Source organism: Pyrus communis, chromosome 4 (genome assembly GCF_963583255.1).
Source record: "Pyrus communis chromosome 4, drPyrComm1.1, whole genome shotgun sequence".
In the NCBI taxonomy this organism is placed as follows: Eukaryota; Viridiplantae; Streptophyta; class Magnoliopsida; order Rosales; family Rosaceae; genus Pyrus; species Pyrus communis.
In genome coordinates, this window is record NC_084806.1 from 631,257 (window position 1) to 646,765 (window position 15,509).

General features: G+C 37.2%; 2 protein-coding genes across 2 annotated transcripts; one reads left to right on the top strand and one right to left on the bottom strand.

The window, feature by feature from the left end:
- Positions 1 to 952: 952 nt before the first annotated feature.
- LOC137731897 (protein indeterminate-domain 4, chloroplastic-like) lies at positions 953 to 5,184 on the top strand. The gene is made up of 3 exons (XM_068471147.1): positions 953 to 1,598; positions 1,880 to 2,276; positions 3,668 to 5,184. The coding sequence occupies exons 1-3, from the start codon at positions 1,427 to 1,429 to the stop codon at positions 4,896 to 4,898; spliced, it is 1,800 nt and encodes a 599-aa protein (XP_068327248.1). The 5' UTR covers positions 953 to 1,426; the 3' UTR covers positions 4,899 to 5,184.
- Positions 5,185 to 9,041: 3,857 nt separating this feature from the next.
- LOC137732105 (protein indeterminate-domain 5, chloroplastic-like) lies at positions 9,042 to 14,591 on the bottom strand. Its single transcript, XM_068471397.1, has 4 exons — positions 14,136 to 14,591; positions 13,288 to 13,684; positions 10,186 to 11,471; positions 9,042 to 9,316 (listed from the first exon to the last, which is right to left on the bottom strand). Exons 1-3 carry the CDS (start codon positions 14,299 to 14,301, stop codon positions 10,220 to 10,222), a joined length of 1,815 nt encoding a protein of 604 aa, XP_068327498.1. The 5' UTR covers positions 14,302 to 14,591; the 3' UTR covers positions 9,042 to 9,316; positions 10,186 to 10,219.
- Positions 14,592 to 15,509: the final 918 nt, after the last annotated feature.

Consider the following 15,509-nt stretch of genomic DNA (forward strand, 5'->3'; position numbering starts at 1 on the left):
ATAAAATGTAAAACTACCTATTAGGCCTCTTCATCATACTTGGCCTCTATGGCCTTCCAATAGTTGTCAAAGTACATCCCAAATCTCGTAATTATCTCAACTTGGCTTTGGGATATTTTACTCCAATAAAATCGTTCATTGGGAAAATTTAACTGTTCAAAATTCTCTTAGTTTATCATACATGTTTATCCTAAAAGTGAAACAATCAATAAGATTACATAGATGCATGCAGAAGGAAGAGGAACTTGTAAAATTACAGGAAATTAATGTTTATATAACTATTGGCGACAGATGGAAATGGCAGTTTCTTTCCTGACGTTGCATATTAATGATCAAAATTCAAACCAGTGAGCCTCATATCTGTGGTCAAAGAGATAAATTCAAAACTCTCAAAGCTTAACGTTCTTTTTTTCGTCAAAAAATAAAAATCTTGAACAATGTTGAAAGGTGTCACGCATTTGTATTGAACAGAACAGGAACAACAGAGAGAGACGGGCGGGGCGGCCGGGGGGTTTGGCACCGGGGGGGGGGGGGGGTGGGGGTGGTGGTGGGGGACATATGATGGGTGCAGAATGATGAAAGGGTTGTCTGAATGCAAAGGGTAGAAGATACGAAACAAGAGGGGAGAGAGAAAAAAATGAGAGGGGAAGAGGGTAAGACCTACAGAGACCAAAGGTGGCCCCCATTTTTACAGTCCCAGCATAAAACGACATACATTAGGCTGCGTGCCCTGCATGAACAGCGACCCCACCGCCCCTCCCTTCCCTCCCTCTCAATTCATCCCCGATATTTTTATTTTCTTTTTCAATTTTTTAATATTGGTAATATTTTTAATTTACAGTGAGAGAGAGACAGATAGAGAAAGAGAGAGAGACAGAGACAGAGAGTGCATGTATGTGTTGTGTATGTATGTGCATGACATTAAATGATTGAGATATGAGAGGAACACAATAGTGCGTTTTGTTAGATGAGTTTTATTTTTTTATATCGTCATTTATAAAAAACAAGATAAATCTCTCTCTAGCTAAAGAGAGGAAGAAGAAGCTGGACAAAGGCCGCCCTTGACTCTCTGCGTCTTCTCTCTCCATCTTCATATTTCCAGATTTTAGCTGTCGTCCCAGCAGTTGCTTATTAATTTTTTCTTCATAATTATTTGTTCTCTGCATCTATGAAGCTGTAGCTACCTAGAAAAAGGACGTTTGATTCGGAGAATTTTTATTTTACTTAATTGGCTATGAAGCTAGGTTTACTATGTCTCTAGTATTCTAGGAGCTAAGAGCGTCTAAATATTTTCCGTGTGTTGTCGATTATATAATACCTTGAGTCCTTGATCATTTTGAGTGCGTAGCTCAAAACAACAGCTGAATAATTAATAATATTAATTGTTTTCTTTACCACACACACACACACACACACACATATATATATGGCGGCTGCTTCTTCATCGATGCCGTTCTTTGGAAGTAGTAGTAGCAGAGAAGAAAACCAAAGCCAGATGACTTCGTCGATCCTTCCGCCTTCCTCAAATGCTACCGCCGCAGCCACAGGCACAGCCCCACCACCTCAGAAGAAAAGGAGAAATCAACCTGGAAATCCAAGCAAGTACCTCTTTACTTTTCTTGAATCCTCATCAATTCTTTATTCATATTTATCGATTTATAGATTTCAATAAAGAAACTTTAAACGAGTTGAATCTTTATAAATTCTTTGGTTTGATGAATTAATGGTTGCTAGTTTCTTTGAACTTACTCCTCTATTTGGCTTTGAATTCTAAATCTTTTCGTTAGAAATGATGTGTCATTTTTTGTTATAATTTGAATTATTTTAAATTTTCAAAAAATAAAAATTGTTACTCTTGTTTGGCATTTTTCCCTAACAGATCCAGATGCGGAGGTCATCGCACTATCTCCCAAGACGCTAATGGCAACAAACAGGTTCATATGTGAGGTCTGCAACAAAGGGTTTCAAAGGGAGCAAAACCTACAGCTCCACAGAAGAGGACACAACCTGCCTTGGAAGCTCAAGCAGAAGACTAATAAAGAACCCAGGCGCAAGGTCTATCTATGCCCTGAACCATCATGCGTTCACCATGACCCCTCTCGAGCTCTCGGAGACCTCACCGGCATCAAAAAACACTACTCAAGAAAACACGGCGAGAAGAAATGGAAGTGCGACAAGTGCTCCAAGAGGTACGCCGTTCAATCGGATTGGAAGGCTCATTCTAAGACATGCGGAACTAGGGAATACAGATGCGACTGTGGCACTCTCTTCTCAAGGTAAATTAATTAGTAGTTGCTCTTGATTTAGTATCTGGATCCTATTTTTTGTTAATTCTCATTCATTCATTCATTCATTCATCCATACATTCATTTTGGAGATGTTCTCAAAATCGGTCGAGAGACGAACGCACGGCGGTTTCTGGGTGTAATAGTTCTCTTTTGGCTAAGAATATATGGATGCCGCGCGCGACTATAACTGAACTGTTAATCTAGCCTGATCATTTTCTATTATCAATTTTAAAGACTTGGAATTTTATTGGAATTAATTAAACCAAATTTTTGTCTTTCTCCATGAGTGTGTCTGTATGCGTATGAGTTAATATGGCAGGACTGTTTCCACGTGATAACTAGTAATCTGTGACAAACTGGCATGGCAAGGTTATATATGTATATGGGGGTTTCAATCACAATTTCAAAAGGAAAATGAAATGAAATAAGATTAAGAGGACAGGGGAGAAAGAAAAACAAGAAAGATCATCTTTTTATCGATCCTCGAAAACAACGCCCTTTTTTTCTTTCATCATTTGGATACTCACGTGTGTAGTAGTAAAAATGATGAGTTGGATTATACAGACTCTCAACAGAACATATATGTGGAATGGAAGTGGAAGTAATGTATGTAGTGGAACTGTGGAAGGGGGAGAAAGAGCATAATATTAATGTTACTGGAGTTGAGTGGAGTGGAGGTGGAGAAAATAAGCTAGCTAGGCTTTATCTTCGTTGTCTCATATAATGAGTTGGATGTATATGTCACTCATGAGTTTTGTTCTCTTCCTCTTTGGATTCATGTAACAGAGCTACAGCTCTTCCCTTCCAGTCCAGATACTCCTTCCCATGAAATTAAAACGTATACTCATGGGACCAACACCATATTTCCCTCTCTCTCTCTCTCTCTCTCTCTCTCTCTCTCTCTCTCTCTCTCTCTCCCCCAAGTAGAACTGGTCCAACACCATATTTCTAGCTAGATAATAGATTGACAGTCCTTATTCTGATATGAAAATTTACAAGTCACGTCAGACTGTTCAATGATTAGGGTGATGAGGTTTGTGTGAACTTGTGACTATCTAATGGAAATATTCTCTGTGAAAAATTAATTGAACAATGGACCGTTCATGGTTTCCTGTTTTTTTTTCAAATTTACTTTCAAGCACTAGCTAATGACTTTCTTTTCTCAAGTACTAACATTTAAATTAAATGGGTAATAATGATTGGTACTTTTTTTTTTTTTATCTGGATGCATCATATATATCCATGTCACCCCCACATATATGACATATGTCTTGTTCTTCTATACATACATACATTTTACTGTATATATACATATATGTTCATGAGCATATGATGATATGATGAGGATTTTCCTTTTCATTTTTTTGTGTGATATACAGGCGGGACAGTTTTATCACTCATAGGGCTTTCTGTGATGCACTGGCTCAGGAGAGTGCAAGGCATCCTTCAAGCTTAAGCACAATGGGCGGCAACCTCTATGGAAACAACCACATGAGCTTAGGGCTACCCCAAATCCCCTCACTCCAAAACTCAACCCACCTCCCTAACAACATGTTGAGGTTAGGTAGTGGTGGCAGCGCAAAGTTTGAGCACCTCATCCCACCATCAAATCCGTCTTCGTTCGGATCACAAGCCATGCCTAATTCCCCCAATTTCTTCATGAGAGACATTGCTAACCAGCAAGGGTTTCAAGATCAGCACCAATTTCCAAGCAAGGCATTACATGGACTAATGCAACTTCCTGATCTCCAAAGCAACCCTAACAACAACTCACCCTCATCGAATAGTGCTGCGAATCTCTTTAACCTGAGCTTCTTTTCCAACAACAGTACCAGTAACAGCATTGCTCCTCCAGATCATCAATTTAGTGATGGTAACGGCAGTGGCCAAGGGTTTAGCATGGGTAATGATCATCAAATTGGGTCGGGTTCTCTACCATCTCTCTATGGGAATTCGATGCAACACGAAGGTGGCGTGGCTCCACACATGTCTGCCACTGCATTGCTTCAGAAAGCTGCTCAAATGGGTTCAACTACAAGCACCGAAAGCTCGTCTTTGCTTAGGGGATTAGGCAATTCGTCAACAAGAGCAGCTAAATCAGGAAGGCAACTAGTGTCTGCGCCCTCAAGCGTTGGAGTCAGTTTTAGTGGTGATCATCATCACAGTACTAATGGGGGTGAACAACACTTGAGATCATCACAGCAGGTGGAAAATGAAAACCATCTTCAAGGACTAATGAACTCTCTTGCAAATGGCAACTCTTCGATTTTCGGAGGTGGGGAACAGGATCATAATAACAACTTTGGCGGGTTTAGTAGCGGCAGTACTGCTAATAGGGTTAGTGCAATGGACCAACAGCATAATAACCCTAATTATGATGAGGCCAAGATGCACCAAAATTTGGGTGTGAATTTTGGAGGATCTGATAAATTGACCTTGGATTTTCTTGGTGTTGGAGGGATGGTAAGAAATATGAGTGGTGGCCATGGATACTCACAGAGAGATAATCTACAACAACAACATCATGGCATCAATATGATCAGCTCTTTGGACCCAGAGTTGGAGTCAGCACAGGCAAGTCAACCCTTTGGAGGCACTACACTACAATGAGCCTGCTAGATCGAGGAATTCCAATTAAGTTCATGATATAGGTGAGAGAGTCGATCTTTTTTATATGTAGGGAAAAAGGAAAGGCATCGATTAATTATCCACTAGTTATCTTGAACCCCAAGCAATAGGGTTTCTTGAATTTTATTTCTATATGTGCATGCCTTAAGGCCTACACTAATTTATGATGTCCCGTACTTTCATCGGTTACTATATTATGTATAATGTAGTACCTTAATTAATTTCTTGCTTATATATTTGGCGATAAAGGAATCCTAAATTAATATCACTCCTCTCTCTTTTGTGGACCAATTAAAGAATATAATTTGGTGCATTCTTAATTTTCACATAACAAAATAAAAATATCTATTAATTATTTAATTAGTAATGAGATCGATGCTCATAATTTAATCTATATTAATTAATTAAATATTGTATGTATGAGGTAAGCCATGTTTGAGTATATATGTGGAATCAGAATGTCACAGCAGCAGACATGCATGGGCGCTAGCAGCTGAGCAGGTATTGTTTGCCCAGAATCTTCAAAATGGATACATTCCAACATAATGGACAAGTGAATTTATTTTCTTATTTGACTGGTTACGAGATATCCCTAACTAATAATTTAATATTGCCATATGCATCAAGAACAAATTAAGAAATCATATAAATTAATTTTAATCATAAGATTTAGAGGAGAGGCTCCGGGCGACGAATAATGTATGCCCAGTTGCCAGTACCCATATAAACTATGCACAAGAATTTGTTCGGCTACCTAATACGTACCTAACCCTAATGCCCACTGCTAAAACTAAGTACAAACATTGCTTGGTTTGATAATATTTAATTAGTTAATTAATTAATTAATCGTCCCTCCCTGGCGCTTTCCAACAATATATTCTTGATTTACATTCTAATTCGTTCCTTAAGGTCCACGTACGGTGATATTTAAATGTTATTCAACTTCACTGCTCCTGATGATAGATATATAATTAGATATTTTACTTCGAATGTAGAAATTTAATTAATTTAATTTTATGAGCATATGCATGTGTGTTGCCATTGGGTTTAGGGCCGACTGAAAGACTGAAGAATATATACCTGCTGACCATGTACACACACACACACATACTACTCAACCAGATGCAGCATATGATGAAATATTCGAGTATATAATAACCTTTATTGTAATTATTAGGAAATTGATGGATGATGATAGGGCTGTCTACTATTGTCGTAATTGTTGTCTCTTCTATCTTATAAGGAATCAATCATATATCATCCCGTGACTACCAACGTGTGGATGCCTTTTTTCTTCTTTTTTTTTTTTCAAAATTTGAATTTATGCCCTATAGTTTGACTAAAAAAAAAAATGTTTTGAAGAAAAAATAAACAAAATTGTTTAGTTCATGAATATTCATTAACTCATTCAACAAAGAATTAGTTTATATATATAGGGTTTTGAGAATGAATCTCACATTGATGGGAAAAATGATCTTACATGAACTTCTAAGTAAGTTTGAACAACTTCTTATATTACTAATTGATTTCATGGTGTAACTTCAACTACCTTCATAATGAACTTAAAAAAATAAATAAATAAAAAATAATAAAAAATAAAAAATCCTGAAGAGGAACTCTGCCTTAGACTTTATATATATCCAAAATCCCCAATGGTATCTTTTGAGGGATTGAAAGAGTTCTCTTTTGTCAAATGGAACCATACTAATTAACCACTTCAAAAGTCACTCTCCGAAAGATATCTTTATATATCCTATAAAAATGATAAGTTCGGATTTTTTTTCTCCTACATATATGGCACAAGTAACATTATAATAAAGATAATACTTGTATCATATTATGTGGAGAACGACATATATGGCACAAGTAAACGGCTATGATGGTGTCTCGTGTCAAACGAAATGAAGATATATTTAAGCTTTTGTCTACATGTATTTGTTTCAATAGCACGAGATGTCACGTGTCAGTGTATCCAGCCTTATGGGGTTGTTGGCCACCAATGTGCAATCCCAATTGCTCCATTTTGATCGGATGCCATGTAGAAGAAAACTTTAACCCATCAAGGTTGGAGAAGAAAACTTGTGTATGGATTAAAAAAAATTTAGTTTTAATCTAAGGGTTGGAGATGACCTAATCCTACTCTTTTCTTTTATTTTATTTCTATATTTATAGTTGCCCTCATTATCATACTTTCTGTTCTATTTAGTCTAGATATTCTCAATAAGCGCTAATTTTTTGGCATTTATACTCACTTTTTTAAGTCGGTCCTGTTATAAAAGTTACTCTCCGCAACCTTTTCTATGTACTTATGTATTTTATTTGAGTGTCCATCAACAATTGAACACCAAAATTTCAAATTAGGAATCGGGAGAGAAAGGAATGAAGAAAAATTGTTCATATACATGGGGTTTTTAATAATTTCCTAGAGATAAAACCTGAAATTGAATAGGTTCATTGAGTCTACGTCATCTTAATATATTCGACACAGTGTAGTTATGTTGATAACAATATTAATACTAATTCGTGTTTAATAATAGTGCAAAATTGTTCCTCTCGAAGGAAAGACGCATTGAAAGTGTGGGAAAAAACATAATCACATAATTCCCGGCCCTTCCCATTGGTAAGAGACAATTGTATACAACTTTGGACACTCTCATGGAACTTATGCCATAAATTTTAAGACTTGATCAGAGTGTCAACCAAATGAAAATGAGAGAGAAGGTCAGATGAGAAACGTATACATGTTTCAACGAGATGTCAGCAAAGTTCCGTGGATTTATGTTTTAATGTGTAAATATATGCTAAGGTCTTAGTAGAATACAAAAAAAAAAGAAAAAAAAAACAATCTTGTCGATCTCTGTATTTCTTCCAACCGTACGTTGAGTCCGTGATGGTGGATTTTGGCTTCAAAAGTTCTCTCTTATTAATACAAAGAATTGACTGCATATTCTCTCTCTCATCTCCAAATATATATATAGACATCAAGAGCTAATTAATTAATAATTTAATGACTATTAGTTTGGGTTGGTTCTACAAAGTAATTTCATAATTTGAATTGTTCATTTTTTAAGTCACAGTTCATACTTGTGTTCCTCCAGTTATCAATTCACGGTTGGATAACTAAGTGATTTTCAATTTCAATAAACTTTTGCAGATTTGATTTATCAATGATATTTAAACCAAAAGTAGTCGGTTTAAATTATAAAAAATATTAATTGTCACTAGTTAGTTAATGCTTGAGTGGTCTTATATTTGCAGTAGTACTACTGCCCCAGTCACTTGTATAAGATATGTATAGTTGGTATCTAATTTGTACAAATAATAGTGTGAACTTTATTTGTGACCACGTGCAAAATTTTGCTGAGACGTACCTTTCACAGGGCACACGTCAAATCCAATATTATGAACAATAATATGTTAATCTTTGGTTCTATACAAATCATGCATTTTTCTGTACTTGTTCAGAACGCAGCTACTGAAGTAATTCTTAGACTATAACAGAATGTACAAACACATTGTCCTCTTCCCTTAAACAAAAATAATTGTCATCATCTTTCAGTCTTAACTTGTGCTGGTCATGATTTTTTCCAGTGGCGCGCGCGGGCGCACATACATATATGTATGTACTTTTTGTTAAAAGAAAATGTTATTCACACATTCATTTTTATTTTTCACACATTCTTGTTAGTTTTTTGGGCATTGATTTTCTTCAATTCATTCGATCTAATGGTAAAAAATTGAGAAAGGCCATATATGATACAAATTTATAAAATTAAACAATAAAGGCTTTTTTTTTTACTTATTAGGTAAAACAATCATATTTTTCATGCCATTGGAACAAAGAAATGACAATAAGTATATGAGAAATAGTAAGGAGACTCTCTCAAAAGTAGGACTCTCTGCCACTTTATGTTTTTGGCACATAAATTGACTTTTATACATTGTGATGTGGCAAAGAGTCCATAGAGAGTCCATAGAGAGTCTCACGTTGAGAGAGTCTATTTGACATTTCTCTAAGTATGAATATGTTTTAACGGCTCTTAAAACATGAATTATGACATGGTTGCATGCATGTCTAGTTAAAATACTTCACTAAAGTTTCTAAGGATTTCAATTTTGTTGAAATGCTAATACATAAAGGAGTACATCAGTTTAACATGAAACAGAACAAACTGTCCACTAGCTAGTCATTTAAATTTGAACTACGAAAAAGTTCTAGCCTTCATTGACTTTGAAAATTAAACCCCCGGTCCCCAAAACACCTTTTGAGGCTTGAGAAAAAAAAAAGGAAAAAAATATACAGCTAGCTCGAACAACCTTAAGTAATCTGCACTAATCTCCTTGGTGTCATATCGAGCTTCATGCATATGGCTTTAGTCCGGAACAAGTAATTATATTCCCTGCAAACAAACCCAAATTTATATAATAATTGTAAAAGCTCTATTTTCTTATAATTAAGGTAGATAATTACATTGTGAACAAGAAATAAGCATAGTGGTCATCGATAAATGTGAACGAGAAGAGTCCCATAGTTAATCACCTCAATTCCACTGAGTTGTTATTTAAAATGTTAAGTTAAAAACATTTTACTTGTAGTTCTTAGTATAAACTTAGGGATAACGGAACTTTTGAGTACTCGACGAAAAGACAGAAACAAAGAAACGACTTAAGTTATTTTTCCAAGAAAATAATATTCAACACATAGGAAAGAGGTCAATCTCATAATGTATAAAAATGTTCTTCAGAATCTTAACAAAAAGGAAAATTTTAAAATATGTACAAAGGTAAGTAAAATAGTGAAATAGTTTAACAGTAAACAAATAATTCCTGCATGCGACAAGTAAAAATCGAAGACAATTTGGAAAATGCATCTTTTTATTGAGAGGATAGTTATTTTATCTCATTCATGCAAATTGCAATGCAGTGCACCCACTTTACATGTCCAGCGCTCGTGACTCTCCGCCATCCAAAATAAAAGTTAAAAAGTAGAGGTATCATGTTTATATAAAAACAAAAAGACAAGACACCCAATATGTACACCTGGTCATCACTCATGACTGCCTCAATTTTGTGTAACCATGCAAAGACATTGTGTCAGGATTTCAGTTTTCATTTTACTTTTCTTTTGTTATATTATTTAAAAGTACAAAAAAGGCAGTGAAAAGTAGTAGCAGTGTACAGAAATTACACAATTACCAAAGAAAAGTAACTCCTTTAATAAAATATATTCATTTTTAACCTAGGTCAATCGCCACTAATTTTCACGTACCTCTATCTCTCTCATCATCTCTGTACTTTTTTGTTCACTGAAAATTCCCGCCTCCTCCAAAAGATTGGGTTGACGGCACAGCTGCTGCAGCATTGCTCTTGGAATCCAATGAGCTCATCATCTCCATGCCGCCATGCTGCTGCTCTGATCTCTGATGAGAAAATCCACCGCTCATGCTCCTCACCACTTGTCCAACCCCAAGAAAGTCCCTCGTTAGCCTATCCGACCCTCCGCCAATATTGCTCAACCCTAGATTCTGCTGCTGCAACTTTGTATCCTCCATGTTAATTGCCCTATTTGCCGAAGCATCATATCCACCAAAGGCCGCGTTTCCGAAAATCGATGAGCCGCCTCCTCCGCTAGCAAAGGAGTCCATTAGGTCTTGGAGGTGGCTCTGGTCGGTTTGGTCACTTCCGAACATCCCACCTAAGCTGGAAGGAACTAGGGTTCCGAGCCTATCTGGTCTTGTAGTGGTCGAGGAGGAGCTTCCGAAGCTACGGAGGAGCGAGGCGGTGGTGGTGTTGTTTGAAGTGGTGGATCCCATTTGAGCAGCCTTCTGAAGCAGCGCGGTTGCGGACATATGCGATGACATAGCCTGCTGCTGACTATTACCATTGTTGCTATAGAGAGAAGGGACTCCGGAACTCATGTTATTGCCGCCACCCATAAGGTGTCCCGTAAAGAGATTATTCGAGACGTCGCTTCCACCTCCCGTGGTGCTTCCGTTTGCGTTGGTGTTGAAATGGTCGGGACTAATTAGTAAGTTGTTGTTGTTGGCACTGTAGCTATTAGTATTGTTGGTGGTGCTGTTGGAAAGGAAAGGTAGGTTAAAAATATTGGCTCCTCCTCCGGAGTGATGCTGATGTGGTGATTGAAACTGCATGAGTCCATGAAATGACTTGTCCTGGTCATGGTATTGTTGTTGGTTGGATTGATCATGATCAGAGGCTCCAGTCATGAAGAAAGATGCAGCTGACGACTGAGCTGATCGGAAAGATGACCCCATTGAAGGGGATGAGAGGAGGTGATCGAATTGTCCGGTCCGAGCGGCAGCGTCAGCGCCTGAAGATCCGCCAAGTCTAAGGAGACTGGATTGATTATTGTGGTCGAGTGAGGACAGTTGATGAGGAGGGCCCACAACTTGATGAGATAAGCCGAGGCCAGTGTTGCTAAGGCTTCCTCCTCCGTATAAGCTGCTGCCAATGGTGCTCAAACTGGGTGGATGCCTTGCACTTTCCTGAGCCAGTGCGTCGCAGAATGCCCTATGCGTGATAAAACTGTCCCGCCTGCACTCACAATACATCATTTTTAATTTCACGGCGAACAGAAAAAAACAATACAATTAAGTAGCTAGGTTGAAACATTTCCTGAAAACAGTAGTCATATGACTGTTGCATACATTAACTTAGAAATGTACGAAAAACATTGCATTGCATTCATATACATAATTGGAAAAGGTAGAATTGAATTGAATTGGACAAAAAATGAATGACACAACCTCCATATATATGTAGATAGGCCATTTAAAACTAAATGGCTAAGTAAAGTCTTTGTAGCTCAATAGGTTAAAAGCGTTCACCTTTGAAATCGAGGTCCCAAAGTTCGATTCCCTCTCTTTCAATACCGCTTGTTTCTTTAAAAAATCTCAATGTCCCCACTAAGCTTCAGAAAATTAAAATTGTGTACAATTCTATCCTTGAAATGAAACCATATTGTTCGTGTCCATAAGTGAGTTCCCCAATTTTAGTAGTATGATTGTTCTGATTTTAATTGGAAATTGATGGTCTAATTAATCACACCAATTATTAATTAACAAGGAATCATTTCGAGTTTCAGTTCTATTAATAGATGAAAATGAAGGTGGACATCAAATCTCAAAACCCTAATGTGTGAACTATGAAGGATTCAAAATACAAAGACTAAGTAAGAACTTGTGGCAAACTAAAATGCACTATAATTACATTTTTTAGGGGGAGGACACCTTTAATGACTTTCACAATTGCACGCACTAATCTGCGATAACATAAATAATTGCACAAGGAAAATGAGCTACTATTTCCCAAGAAGATATAGAGAATAAAAAGGGGATGTAAGTGTGAATTTTGGAAAAGAAATTCCATTTCAAGGACTGGCACTTCAATAAATGCAGCATGAGAATGTATTCGAAGTGATGAAAGTAAATCTATCAAAAACCCCATTTGAGGACTTATGCTCAATTAGTAGAAAACTCATGATCCAAATGTCTATTTTTCCAGTTGAGAATTTTTCCCCAAAGCCATATCAATATCATCAATTACTGCTCCTCTCTAGTCTCATCATCCCCAAATTATGGCACTGCAATTCTATAAACCCTAAATTTTGACCAAAAACCCCTTAATTTTGACACAATTTCAAACTCCTGCAAGGTCATGAACTGAAGCCAACCCAAAACCAATTTTGAGAGAGAGAGAGAGAGAGAGATAAGCGTTGTGATGAAAGCGAACAGTAGCAGTACAAGTACCGTCTTTCTATTCTCTTCTCTTACATTACATAGCAACTGGCATAGCAACACGTGAATACGAAAAAGCTTTTGCTAAACACCGAAATCGGGGTTGTTTCCGAGGTGAAACAAAGTAAAAGAAATTAAATCAAGTACTAATTTGACGACCATATATGGCCTTTTTTTTCTTGAAAAAAAAAAAAAAAAAAAAACTCTGGCTTCCCAACTGGGGATAAAATCATATATAAGTATCCGGAAACCACCACGACCATGGCAGTTTCCACAGATTATTCACGTGGGAGCATGTTTTTCTGCCATTTTCCTCTTCCCCCAAAGGAAATTTTTAAAAATTAATTAAAACACATTTGATAGGAAAAAAAAAAAAATTAACTCATACTAAAAGCGTGAAAACTTTTTTCTTCTCTTGTCTTGTCACTGAGGACTCGAGGAATCTAAATAGCTTAAACAAAAGAAAAAGGTCAAGTTTCGACTCAAGAAATTTTTGTGTGCTCCGAGACCACCGACCTCATGAATTAAAGTAACTTGCTGTGATTATGCGTATGTTCGATTAATGGGAAAACGAGCTAGATAAAAAGTTGATTTTGATTTGGTGAATAATTTACCTTGAGAAAAGAGTGCCACAGTCACATCTGTATTCCCGAGTGCCGCAAGTCTTAGAATGTGCCTTCCAATCGGACTGGACGGCGTACCTCTTGGAGCACTTCTCGCACTTCCATTTTTTTTCGCCGTGTTTTCTAGAGTAGTGCTTTTTGATGCCGGTGAGGTCGCCGAGAGCCCGAGAGGGGTCGTGGTGGACGCATGTGGGCTCCGGGCAGAGATAGACTTTGCGTTTGGGTTCTTTTGTAGTCTTCTGCTTGAGCTTCCAAGGCAGGTTGTGTCCTCTTCTGTGGAGCTGTAGGTTCTGCTCCCTTTGGAATCCTTTGTTGCATACCTCACATATGAACCTGTTTGTTGCCATTAGGGTCTTGGGAGATAGTGCTATGACTTCTGCTTCTGGATCTGTTCTCTCATGAAAAATGCCAAACCACAACAAATTAGAAAATTCATATCTTTATTAATCACAACAACAAAATTGTATAAATCTTACAAGACACATCATATTTTGTAAACTTGCGCAATCATTTTTCAATCCAACCGATCATAAACTTTTATATCTATCTATCTATATATATATATATATGTGTGTGTGTGTGTGTGTGTGTGTGTGTGTTTTCCCATTTCAATTAGTTTCTCTGCCAATTTAGGGTTCCTTATCCGTGAGAGAAAAAAAAAGGGATGGAATACGAGCCAGAATTCAATTCAGAAAATTAAACCATATATATTCTTAATCTACTTTGCTTTTGTGTGTTGAGTAGCTAGTTAGGTAGATCCTAGCCAATGTCAAGATTTCAGAGGTCGGGCCAACAAGTAACTAGTAAAAGAGAAAGAAAATCAATTGTTGGATACTTGCTTGGTGTTCCAGGTTGGTTTCTCCTTTTCTTCTGAGTTGGAGCAGCTGGTGCAGCTGTGGATGAGGTTGGTGTTGCGGAGGAATGTTGTTGCTTATTCATCTGCTGATTTTGATCTTCTTCTCTAATTCCAAAAAGCGGTGCGCCTGACGAAGAAGACGCAGCCATCTCTTTCTGATCAATCTTCTTCTTCTCTTTCTGCCCTTTCAATAACCCTCCCAGAGCAATCTGAGATGTTCTCTAGCTAGAAACCAGCAAACCCCACAACCAATTTATAAGTCCTCAAATCTTATCCCAAGGAACAAATGACGAGAAAGGAAAAAACTTGAAAGGAAGAAAATATTAATCAAGGGAGTTGAAGAGAGAGTAAAAGGAATCAACTCCATAACTAAGCATTTGATGCTTTCTCTCTTCTTCTGCTAGTTTTTTTTCTCTTGTTTTAAATGAAAATTTCTGAGGAAAGTGATGCTGTTACGGTTTTATGATTTGGTGTCATGCACATACAGTAACACATATACACATAATCTTTTCTTTTTTCTTTTAAATCTTTTGATTTTTTTTTTTTCATAGTTTTTTTTTTCCAGAATTTCTCAGTATTTTTTCCTCCCGTAAATAAAATACAAAAAATTGAAAATTACTTGACAGGGGGAAGAGAGAGAACGACGTAGAAAGAGAAGGTGAGGCCTACAAGTCGGTGGACCCAATCCATACCCACATCACGACATGGTATGGTGCGTGAGAGGAGCATGAAGCAGCTAGCTACTCTCTCTCTCTCTCTCCTTTTCGTATCTTCTTACTCACTTCCAGACAAGCTATCCTTCATCACCCCTGTCCCAAGTGGACCTCACTGTAAAAAATTTAAAATCAAGAAAAAACAGAGAAAATAAACCTAAACCCTATGTATACACATTTTCAAGAGAATTAGTGTGAGAAATGATAATAATATACACAATAGTCATCTAAACTGCAAAAAGAAGAAGTTTTGATCTCGGAATGCAATGAGATGAAATTGAAGAACCTATTCATCTCCACCACTTTCTTCTCAAGAGAAGTACGTAGTTGAATAATAAACAAAATTTCAAACGCAAAAGAAAGAATTACCAGAAAGAAAAGTAGATATATACCTGATGAAGGTAGTTTGAGATGGGGCTGTATTGCTGAAATCCAGCATAAGCTAGCAGACTAATGTTGTCATTTGAGAGCTCTCTCTCTCTCTCTCTCTCTCTCTCTCTCTCTCTCTCTCTCTCTCTCTCTCTCTCTCTCTCTCTCTCTGGTCACGGACATGTAAAGAGCAACGCCTACTAGGTCCAGTTTCAGTTACATGAAATTGATTCTCCTCCTACGGGCAGACATATTATGGGAAGCCATGAAAGGTT